The sequence below is a fragment of the Vollenhovia emeryi genome, unplaced genomic scaffold (assembly GCF_000949405.1).
Source record: "Vollenhovia emeryi isolate VEMERY1.0 unplaced genomic scaffold, V.emery_V1.0 DF939130.1, whole genome shotgun sequence".
Classification (NCBI taxonomy): domain Eukaryota; kingdom Metazoa; phylum Arthropoda; class Insecta; order Hymenoptera; family Formicidae; genus Vollenhovia; species Vollenhovia emeryi.
Window position 1 is genome coordinate 149,624 of NW_011967236.1, and position 12,853 is coordinate 162,476.

Genomic DNA, 12,853 nt, shown 5'->3' on the forward strand with positions numbered 1-12,853 from the left:
AAATTATGAAATCATCATATTATTGTCATTATTAGTAGTTGTTTTCTGTAATCTGTACAGAATACATAGTTGAAAAATGATAAAATATCTAAAAGGATAAGATAGAATTTCTGATAAAAGGCCAATAACTGCGAATATTATTACCGTGTCAGAATCCATTTCTCCGTTTCATCCACTGATCATCGATTTCTCAGCTAGTCGCTCAAATTTAATCGTTCACGATCTCGCACGATCTTCCGCGACCTCGTTTCGCGTAAGGCAATTTGGCCGCAATAAATTCCACGCCATTGACTTTTCCATCTTGTCGACGGCGCTCATACCCGGTCTCTCTTGAAAAATGAAATCAACCCGACATGCATCGTGGACGATTGAACTCCGTTCTTCTCACCCGTGTAAGCTCAAATCGTAGGCGATTTTTTTCCCTTCTTTCTTTACGCAGGTTGATAGAAACTCATCTGTAGTGTCGCCAGTGGCGTCGTGATATTTGGTTTCTATGTCATTAAACATAGGTGAAAGAGGATTAGGAGTAACAAATGTGACATCACACATAATATAAAACACCAGTACATACGCGATTGTCAAAATCTACCTACGAGTTAAAACATTATTATATTAGATATTATATTTCATTGTAAAATGCCATCTATACGTACACATTCACGACACCACTGGAGATTTAGAAAAGATATCATACACGCCGACTCTTTAAGAAACTTCAACGGAAACAATTTAGCTCTCTTTTTTTCCATTAAGTTCCAAAAAATGTGAGTCATCGTTTTTATTTCAATTTGTTATCGATATCTCGCGATGTGGTCGAAAGTAGAATTTGACATTTGGAAAGAAAATCTCGACAAAATTTCAGTGTATACAGTTGCACATATACATATACATATGAATAAGCACGCAGTAGTTTTGAGAATTTTTCGACTAACCTTGATATTAGAGCAACGTAATCGATTGTGATGAGGAATTAGAATCGCTCAGCAAAAAGACGAGCATTAAAGGGGAGGGAGAGGGGGAGAAAAAAGTAAAACAAGGAAAACAAAAAAGAGAACGCGGTGCCAGCTGCGAATTTTGATTGCAGCGAAGCAACCAAGCGCGAAGCTACAATCGGCCAAGTCAACAGAGGATGAGAACAGCGAAGGTAAGACGAACGATTCGGAGCTACGCAAATGCCCAGGTTTATTTCGATTTATTTTCGCTCATTTCCGGAGAAAATCCTCCCTCCCCTCTCCTTTGTCCCGATGCTGTTTGTATCTGCCATTAATTTGCTAACAGAAAGGCTTGTAGCTGAATGTCAACATTACTGAACAACCATATTTTCCTCAAAGTTTGAATCATAGAAATTTATATTTTGTATATACAGAATCTTTCGTGGTAAGTGTAACGTCTTTTGGAAGTCGGTACACATTGGGTTAAACTCGGCAGAGAAGTCTTGTGCCGTTTTGCGATTTTCATTTTAAATGAGAAATTAATTAATAAAGATCTACCAACCAGCGTGCATCTATGTGATTAGTGGCAGGCGTATGAAGTTAGCTACTCTACTGAAAATCCAATTACAGCCACTTGTGAGGTGACAGTCGAGTTTTCGATTAGTAGTGAAAACTGTAATTAATAACAATGCTGTCGGAAAAAGAATATTCGCGCGTAAAGTTTTAGCCCCTTTCCTCTTTTATAAAATGTGGTTGCAACTCTTTTTTTTATAAACGAGTTTAATTTAAATTCAAGGTTACGTTCCAAAATCTTCTTCTCCGAGGAATATTTTACTTGATGACCATTCCCCGAAATTATCTTGAGCGTTTCCGATCCATTTCTCGAGTAAAATTCTGCCCATCACTGTACATTAAATTCACAAGCGTTCACCTATGATATCTTTTAAATACCTTACAATTATATGACACCCAGAGGACACGTGAGCTCAAGAAATATCGCAAGATACGTTATTGTAACACTCGATGTTCTACAGATATTTTATACAAGGAAAAAAGATATCCTGTCAAAGATATTTCTTGCCTTTGCATAAGATATCTTATGATATCTTCTCGGAATATCCTCTTACTTATTGACAATGAGATGTGGGATTGCATTTGGAAATAAGGGCCAATTTGAAATATCCTCAGGATAAAATGGGGCCAGCTTCACACAATCGCGCGCTTACTCTCACGACTAATTCATCGCGCAGATGCGCGCTTATTCACAGATCTTCTTTAATTAATTTCTCACTAAGGACGAGTTTCACAAACGTTTCGGTTAACCAGAGTTTAGTCGACTCCCTATCTTTTTCAGTCTTATTTTTTAAGAGGAGACGGGGGAATCAATTAACCCTCAGTTAGCAGTTAACCAACGTTTGTGAAAGTGGCCCAGTATTGTGAAAATTGCAAAACTTTGGACTTTTCTATTCAATTTAACACGCTGTATCTATTTGAAAGAGCTAATCACATTTATTATAGTAGACAGCCTGTAATACATATGTAAAAATATGTCTTTATAAATATGTCTTTGTATATTATTTATATGTATTACTCTTATTATATTATCTGTATATTTTTCAAATGGGATACTAGACAATCGCGAACATATACCTATTTACAGTATTTCTATCCTTGGAAAAATACGAGTATGAATAATGCAGAGTTAATTAAAAATACTGAATTATTATAAAAATTCTCTCGGTTTAGAGTCATAATTTCTTTTAGATGTCACAATTCAGACATTTGAACGTTTCTAGAACAAAGAGTTCAAATATTTGAAGACTGAAGAAACACTAAGCTCTTCTCGATCCTATAGAAAAGTTTTAATGAGTTTATGTCAAAACCGATAGAAATTTTCGAACGATTTAATACTGTTAATACTTTAATAGATAAACTAGGCGCAAAAATTACATTGCTTGTTAGCACTCCATTCTTTTTCTTTTTCGAAACTTACATTCACCTAATGTGATGATAACGTCATTATCAATTGCGATTACGTCATTATCGATTGATCGAACTTTTTTCATGTCACTTGACGGGACCAAAGACGAAAAGCTTAATTATTCCTTTGTCTGAATTGGTTTTGTAAATACAATTTTCCTTTGATTAGAAAAAAATATTTTTTACATTTCGCCTTTACAAATTTTATCGACGATTCGGTTTACAGCATAATTTGATTGGTTAAATATCGTGTTGTAACAATCAACGAACAGTTAGTGACATGAGTCATTAAGTTTAGGGCATGAACGACGTAAGATTTTTCACTTTTGCATATCTTATTTCGACAATCTATGCGAAGTACTCGTCATGATAAACTCCCGTTTGCCTGCACGAAAGTCGCACGAAGCATTTCTATAAATATATTAAGCTCATTATCATTCCAGCGAAAGCTGTGAGTAATCAAAACAATGTTCGTGAAATAACGGAATTTAGGGCGTATATGCATCACGATACATACAAACGCAAGCGTAATAATATTATTACATAATATTATTATTTAATAACGTAATAACATTATTACTTAAAGCAAACATTACGAATAATTTCTAAACTCTTCAACTCTCATTTTCTATTTATCAAACTAAATAACTTTCTCTCCCCTCGCGTTTCGATCCAATTGCTAAAGTTTATTTTTGCATTCAGTCTTTGATTAGAATTCAGAAAAATAGTATTTTCGATCACCTTCCATATTCTACGAAAAATATTCACTTATCAATTACTGTCACGCAGTGGGAAAGGCAACACTGAATTTTATGCCAAATATCGTATTTAGTCTTTCGCTAATCAATTAATTACAGTCATTTGTGAAACTAACGAAATTAAAACATATTTTCATTAAATATCGATATTGTATATATTTAATATAAACGTGTATATTGTGCGAAAGGTACGATCTACTGTAACAAGTCTTTTTGACAAGACGTTTTTCTAGAACAAAAATATCTCAATCCAGAATTTAGAGGAATAACAAAACGCAAGCTTTGCTCTTTTAATAAAACTCATTTAAATTTTAATGAATTTTTATTTGTTACTAATAAATTTTTGTCATAAAATAAACTTGCAGCATTACTCTAGTAAAAATTTAATCTAATGGTCGACTATCGTGAGCTAATAAAATTGTATGATACATCACCGCTGTTTAATTTTTCCAACTAATAATGTATAAGTGATGAAATTCTCACTTTTTCAATTAATTATATAGGTAATATTATTTGGTATAGTTGAAACTACATACAGACATAAAAATACTAAACTTTTTTAATTAAAAAAATTTTTTTAATTACCGATTATTTTTATAAAAAATGATCTAAGATAATTTTTATTATGTAAACCTAATTTGTTACTTTTTATTGTATTTTTTACTTGTTTTACTATATGATTTGCATCAAACTTGATATTTGTAGATTTTGCTGATTACAAATTATAGATTAAAATTATGAATTTAAAACCGCGGTTCCAACATAGTTTAAAATATTTGTTCGATTATTTATGCGAAAAATGATCGATAAAGTATTAAATTTGTGATTTTAATGTTAATACGTTCCCTGCGTCACGTAAAAATACGCCTGCAAATTTTCCGTTCCCAAGCTCTTTAACATTTTTACAACGTTATTACATAATATTACCATATTTCACATAAAAGACATTCTTCTTCTAGACATTGAACTTCGTGTGAGCTAAAAAAATCTTTCCTTATCGCAATTAAAAATGTCATAACGTTTCTGCAGCCTTTTAAACCTCGCACATAATACATTCGTGGGTGAAACGATATCCTGAATTTTTTATGAGAAGGACGTCATTCAAGCCGAAAACGTTAAATCCACATGAAATTCACCGCGGTTACAAATCATCAGTTATCTCGCTCTCACAATCTACGTCAAAATATCTCTATCTTTTGTGGCCGACTTATCCAATATAGAGTGGTGTACAACGTAGAATGTGCGCAAAACACACACACACACACACACACACAACACGCGCATGCGCTTACATACACGGCTATACATATGTACACATTTATTACACATACATTCATACACATCCACATTTACTCGAGAGCGCGCGCGTGCGTATATCTATATATTATAGTTCTCTCCCGTATTTATCTGCACGAAATTTACCAAATGCTTGCCTATAAATATGTACACTCCCCTTGGACTTCAGGCCGATTGTAGTAGCGATTAACCGTTGCAATTGAATCGTGTATGCGGATTGGAGGGAATAACAATAGAGAACGAGGATCAACTAATTCCGAAATTTGTTCGATTTAATTCCAATACTGAAATTATTTTAATAATCCATTGGGCTGCTATGAAAGTTTGAAAGGAGAATGTTAAGGAAAGGCCATTTTTGGTCCAACGGATCTTAAATTAATCATTAGAAACTGTTTATGGGATCGTCTGGGAATAGAAAATAAAAGAAGTGTAAAACACGATCAATATAGATACTAATCAGTATGCAGTTGAGTATTAGGGATATTTGTGTTCACGCAATCACTGGTATCAATTGCAATATGCTCAGGAAAGATTGAAATTATTTCATGGATTACGTCAACCGAATCCATTAGTGTTAATTATCGATTGTTAAATTGTCTGTCATGCTAGCTACTATATTTGCGTCAAACAAATGACAATTCTAATGAACTTTTTCTCTATTTGCTTTTTTCTCTTCTACCTTTTTCAATACACCACTTTTATTATTAAATATAAAATTCTGAACAGTTCAACCAATTGCATCTGTGCATTGCTGATGTATCTATTACAGGAAAAAAATAAGTTTTTACCATAAAAATTACCTCTTATGCAAAAAAGATGAAAAAGAGTGTCAGGCCAAGTGTCTGCGCACGTTAGAATAGATATTTTACAAAGCAATGTCGTTTTAACATATTTTTATTATAAAAATGTAGTGATATAAAACACAACTGCCCTTACGGAAATGTAATACTAGGAACCAAAAAAAGCACTGAAATAATAACTATAGAAGTTGAGTAATTGAATCATTAAAAATTACTGATGTAGGTATAGTAATTTTCTAGAAATTACTTTGGTGCTCTTGTTCTTATTGTTAATATTACATTTCTGTAAGGATATGCATGAATCCACACAGTTTGTGCAATTTAATTTTTGTATCATATACATTTATAATAGAATAGTGAAATATTTAATGTAAAGGACTACTTAGTATTCTGCATATAAAGTTGTGTTTAACATGACATTTAATTATTTTATTATTATGCTTATTAAAATAACAGAATATTTCGTGCCAAAAACTTGGCGCTTCTAAATAAATATACATGCAACTGTTTCATGTACATGTGTGAAGTTTATGTGAATGAAGAACGACTTTTACATACCTATGAAGTAGTTTTAAGATAGTTTACCTCTATGTATGTACATACATACATTACATAGAGAGACGTCTTCCCTCCTCTACATGAAACTTTTAACTCTCATCTCTAACAATAAATCAATATGTACCAAAAATTTTTCTTTCAATTAGTTTTTACTAATAGTAAATATAAATTTAATTCGATTAAAAATTGTCAATCAAATATATTATGATTGCGTAAAAAAATGTAATATATCAAATTATATATCAATGTGTCATTATTATAAAATATTGTTATTAAATATTTAACTCTAACAGTAACGAAAGTAAATATTAATCCGTAAATGTTAGTCCGAGCAAGATGTTGGTAGCCCAATAATTGTAATCTAAAATGTAAATTTAAATACCGTTTTCTCCATCTTGTCCTGTACGCCGGTTTCTTTTCAGACATAACACAGTTTCATTTAGATGGAATCATTGTCGTCAGTGAATTCGCATATTAAAATCGATAAACGATTTCTAATTATTTTAAAATGTTATATTTAGCATTCAATACCTCCCCGTACTGCAAAGAATTCTTGTCGCGAAAAATATTACCTCAGCCAGGATTCGAACCTGGGACCTCCTTCAATCTGTACCGGGTGTCATAATCAAAATCGACCACTCAAATATAAAAAATTTTAAGATATTAAATAACTGAAATAATAAATGTAAAATGATTTAACGCTAACGGCGAGTAAAATGCAGGATAAAGTAAACTTTTAGGTATAAAAATTATATTAGAAATATTATATAGAACATCATACAACAATAATAATAGAAGATAATTTTACTATATCTATTTTTATACGCGTTTTCTGATTTGTGCCCCACTGTGCGTGGGTAAGAGATGATAGTAAAATGGCTACGCCTACTTACTGACGTCTACAGTATAGCATATTACATCGATTTTATACATATACTTCACTGCCATCGACATCGAACCATAAAAATAATGCAGGTGAACATAGAACGCGTTCTTTGCGACGTGTCGCGGTAAACGGAAATAAAACGCGGCTCTTTTGATTTATACACAATGCCATGCTCATGCTTGTCGTTCACCCTTGTATATGACCCGCTGCTTTTCGAAAAATATTTGTGTATATATTGCATATGTTATGGCAATTATTACCCATTAGTTTATGCAGTATATTGTCGATTTATTAACAAAATTTACGTATAAAATAATTCGAAAAAATATAGATATCTAGTAAATTAGATTGAAAATTTAAGTAAAATATTATATCAATGTGTGATTTGCGGGAAAAGAGAGATTCAAATGATGACTATAATTACAGATCTCTTTAAGACTTTTATATTTCGATAATTACAATAAATCACACATTGATATGATATTTTACTGAAATTTTCAAACTAATTTACTAGATGTCTACAATTTTTTTAGAATTATTTTATCCGTAAATTTTGTTAATAAATCGACAATATACTGCATAAACCAATGGGTAATAATTGCCATATATTATATGCAATATATACACGAATGTGGTATACTCATTTAGTATCAGGTACACTACCGGCTTTGAAACCATTAATTGTAAATGTCTATGTATGTGATTTAACACGTTTTTATTATTCATTGTTTTAGAATAAAATGTAAAATATTATATAAAATGTTTGAAAGTGTTATATGTATAAAGTATTTTTTTTACGAGATGAAAAGGGTATTAGACGCTTTTTTTATCGAGGTAGCTACCTTTATATTTAATTACTTCTTTTTTTTATTTAATTACTAATCTAGCTACTAGCTTATTTATTTTTTCCGACGGAAAACCCTTCCATCCGTTTTCCAAAATAGTCCATAGTTTTGAAAAAAGCAATACCCGTTACAATAAGTAACAAAGCGTCAGAGACAATTCAACATCACATATCATTCGTATATAGCCAATACCTCATCGCGTACGTAACAATGGTAACTACTGGGCTAACTTTCTCTCTGAATCACGCAGACACACACACACTGCTTCGTAGATCGTTATTAATTTATTACTCCAAATTTTGTGGTTGTTTGCAAAATGATATAGGACTTTTTACAGTTTAACGAGATTTATCTGTACACGAGCGGATGGACACCTTATGCCAAACACCCTTGTTTTTTTATGGCGAGCTTTGTTTTTGTGAAAAATGTTTTTCTAGTTTTCTTTGCCAATGTGTTAATAATGTTGGAAAATGTTGAAAAATGACATAAGAATGTAGATGTGTGTACCCTTAAAATCATCTAAAATTACTCTTCTGCAAATTTTGTAATATCAGTCTAAAATTTTTTATATGAAGGGTATCACTAAAGGATGGTATTGAATTTGCTGAGAATCGGTAAAAAGGTTAATTTTTAAAGAAATTTTTTAATACTTCCAAAAATGTATGTGGTTATATTAGTATGTTTCATTGATTTCTTAGAATTTAGTGTTTGTTTATTATTAATTTCATGTTAATTAACAAAAATACAAAAAACTGCCCAAAATAGGTTATTGTCATATAATACGAAATCATATGTTATTTTGTATTTATTATTGTGTACATTACTATAAAAAATTTTAGGTTCTAAGGGCAGCAAACACGATCATAATTTGTTCAGTTATTTTCCAGTCTTAATACTTTTATCATTAAAAAGTGATATAAAAATTTCTTCAGTATGCTTTGATAACAGCTTGATTTTTACGTCTCTCATTCTTGGTTTTATAGAACTGATTATTAAATAGTTAAATAGGGGAGGCAAGAAGAATTAAATAAATTACTTACATTATTTGCCACTAAATACTTTGCTATCGCTAAAAAGCTATTATGTGGACAGAAAGAAAACAAGCGAGTATTAAACGTGAAAGAAGAATTTTAATGTCACGCAAGAATGATGGATTAATTGATACACGCGCTTAATATCGGAATCGCAAAGTCGACGCGACAATTTTTCCACAAAGAACACATGTTCAATTTCTTTATTGCGCAACCTCAACTTTTTATCATCATCGCTTGATATATTATATTCCACTTACTTTCTCAAGATTTTCCTGCATGCCGCTTAAAACCGTTCCCATTTTCCACCATGGTATCTTATAGAGGTCATTTTATCTTATTAAAACGTTGCAAGAATTTTATTATCCTTCGCAATTTTTCATCACATTTATTTCTTATTGCAGTGATGTTTTTTAATAGTGTGTTTATCTTGCTTGTACAATCGCGCTTGGAAAGTTGATCGAAACTTCTTTATGGTATCTCGATTGTCAAAAATTATTTTCCGTCACTTGTAAGACAAACTTATACACTTGTATAAGTATAACAAAAACTTATCGCTTGAGAAATGATCCTGACGGATTCGAAAGAAGAGCTAACAACCACTGTAAATTGTAATTAGTTTATGAATTTTAATTTTATTAACTATCTGAAAAACTCTTAATTACATTTCTTTTCTTTATCAGAATGGATATTGATTAAATAAATGCTATTAAAATGTAAATTTATAGAAGATTTTGTTTAAGATATTGTGAAAATTTGAAAATTTCGGAATAGATTTTGAACGGAATTGTTCAAATATTTCCTAGATTTCTAGATTGCGTTTTCTAGGAAAAACGGAGTAATTCCGATCATAAACCATTTCGCAAAGTTCCATAATACGTACGCAGATCGGTAATTGAAAATGTTAGCTCCAATGCAATAAGTTGAGTGTATACGATCGAGATACTTAACAAAGAAACATTTCAAAGTCAATTATGGAAAACAAAGAGAAGATAACGATCCAAAAATAATATAAATTTGACAGGGTCCAATTATACGGGGCCCGCTTTGGAACCACCATTGCCCAGGCGAAAGAAATGTCCGGAGCTCGCTTACAAAACGCACGAATTTATCACGGCAGCAGATGGCGGTGGTATCGACGCCATCGATTCGAACGTCGTAGCTGATAAAGTACGGGTAAGGGGATTACAGCATTGATAATAATTTTCTATTGTTTTTTGCAGTTTCTAACAATATCTGCGTAAACAAAAATTAACATATTACCGATATAGAGATTTAACGATCTCTTCAAGAAAATAAAAAAAGATGAGAATCAAAATTTTATCTTATAATTATATAATTAAAACATATATGTATAATAAACAATTAAAAATAAAAGCTATATTTTTGTCACGTTTCTGCAATATCAAATGTATTTAATGAATAATTAATACATAATATTCTTATACAGTTTCTTATTTTTAAAAATGAGTATAGGAAATTAAGGCCAATGTATTTACGAGCGATAAGTAATTTGATAAAGCCGATGTTTAATTAATAAAATTCGGTGAACAAGGTTCCGTGGAATACAGGAATTCGAGACGAAACAGTGTAATGTACGAGGTAACGCTTTTCCTCTCTTAATCCTAGGCTTAGTGTAAATAATTATTTGTTAAAATTAAATGTAAAATCAAATTACTTCGCTCGTAAATACATTGGCCTTAATTTCCTATACTCATTTTTAAATAAAGACGAGCTTGTACTTATTCTTAGTTCTTATTTTTATTTGCATATACATATACTTATATATAAGTCAAGGAATTTATTATGGCTCTTATAAGTCAATTCATACTTGAACAAGTGGAGTAACAATTTTTTATTTCTATAACAACAATTATTTTTAGAGTACGTCTTTTCAGAGCAAATCTTCTTGAGGACCTACTGTAATTGTAAATTTCTGTAATTTTATTTGCGATGAGTAAATTCTAGAAGAATTATTTTACTTCCCAATATATGTATATCGAATTATCACAAAGGATCGAGTTAGAAATATTAATTTTCGCACCGTAGGAAGTTACAGCAACATCGGCACTGCCACCAAGTCAGCTCAGTAAGGCGATATCTCGTATCAGTACCGAGTACCGGCTACAGTTTGCCTGGCCTAAAAGATCGCAGGTGACAAATGGTGAAACCCAGGCGCCGATTCTAGCTGCGGGAATGCCTGCGAACGCTGCGGGCCCGCCGAGAAAATCGCTCAGCATGGGTGCACTTAAACAGGGTATGGTGCCCACTGGACCTGCGCCGGTACACAAGAAGCGACCCGGTGATCTCGATCACAAGCGCGATGGTACTTAGTTAATTTTAGCATTAATCTGGATCCCAAATAGACGTTGCAAGTCTTGAATTTGTCAAGTGTCACATTTTTATGACTTGAAAATTATTGAATTTGATTCTCGGATTGGAGCCGCGTAAGTTTGTCGTTTTATTCCGACATTCAATAAATATTTCAGTTCGCTGTCTCAGAGTGTAGCAACCTGTATGAAGTAATAATGTATAAAACAAAAGCCTCAAATATTAGATTAAAAATTATTATCTTCTTCCAATGAAACGTTTGACATTGTTAATTTTAAGTTAATAATATAAATTTGTTATATCCACACCTAATCTCTATAGCGTCTGGCTCTTATTGTCTCCTACATTGCGTTCTTTTACTAATTCAGTGTATTTTTGTGTGTTCCCCAGGGGTTCAGGCATCGGAATTGGAACCATTGGTGGGTGGACCGGACGGAATCGACGGTATGGTACCGGAGGGCGACGAGCGCGAGGAAGACCTGTCGGATTTGAAAGTAGCTTTCAGGTCAGATTGCCAGCCGAAGTTATTAGTATGACTTATCGCGTAAAGAGATTCGATATCCTCGTGAGAGAGGAAGCGGAATAAGGGAAATGAAACTAAGAAAGGCATCTACGACGATCCCGATCGGTGTGAAGACGCGATGATAACGCGACGTAACCATTACGCGATCATCACACGCAAAATTGATTATTTGCAGGGGTAAAAGGTCAGGTAGAACCGTGCGGATATTGGACAATAAAGTGCCGAGCAAGTCACAAGTGAGACCATTTCCCACGGCGGAGGTGATCGAGCTCCGGCGACTCGCTGACGAGTACAAGGTAATCCGTGGGATTCCGTCGTTTCGTCGACGACGTTACGTCATTTCGAAATTTCGGGATTCTTACTCGAGGAGTTCTTGTTGTCTCGCAAGTCAGTTCTCCCCACACAATATTCGTACATCCTTATGTGAAGTCCACGTCCGATCGCTTTGTGTTCTCTGTACTCAATTACTCAATTGATCTCATCGTTAGATCGTCGAATTTATATGTCAGTCCCCGTGTGTCGAACAATAATCTAAAGCCATCGAAATTCTGCATGCTTTTTTTTATCCTCCTCTATTTCGTGGTGTCATCTATAGCAACGAAAGTTCCGTCGTTAAAAGTCTACCAAATTAGATGCCGCTGCTCTTTATGTAAAGGCATATAATATATCTTACTTAATAACGTACACTGTATAATATAACTCACTAATAACATACAGAAATAACATAACTTTCGATCGTATCGCTTTACAAGATATTTAGCAGCAAGTTAACTGCCCGTTTAGTTGGCTATTTCATACAATTTTTCTTTTTATGAAAAATTATGAAAACACATCTTTAAAATTAACCTGAAACACTTCGCGATTTCGTAATACTGGAAATGCAGTTTCAAAATTTTAGTGTCTTCCCAAGTGT

The 12,853-nt window shown here is 32.6% G+C and overlaps 1 protein-coding gene across 11 annotated transcripts in view; it reads left to right on the forward strand.

The window, feature by feature from the left end:
- LOC105568240 (proteoglycan 4) overlaps window positions 1-12,853 on the forward strand; it is a 76,465-nt gene that overhangs the window by 43,847 nt on the left and 19,765 nt on the right. For 7 of the 11 annotated variants that reach the window (XM_012023726.1, XM_012023732.1, XM_012023736.1 and 4 more), the window contains 5 exons: window positions 1,085-1,144; window positions 10,111-10,262; window positions 11,136-11,412; window positions 11,808-11,922; window positions 12,116-12,236. In XM_012023726.1, the coding sequence (XP_011879116.1) occupies window positions 1,085-1,144; window positions 10,111-10,262; window positions 11,136-11,412; window positions 11,808-11,922; window positions 12,116-12,236 (725 nt within the window). The remainder of the gene's footprint in view (window positions 1-1,084; window positions 1,145-10,110; window positions 10,263-11,135; window positions 11,413-11,807; window positions 11,923-12,115; window positions 12,237-12,853) is intronic. The other 4 variants (XM_012023727.1, XM_012023731.1, XM_012023734.1 and 1 more) reach the window with 2 other exon arrangements.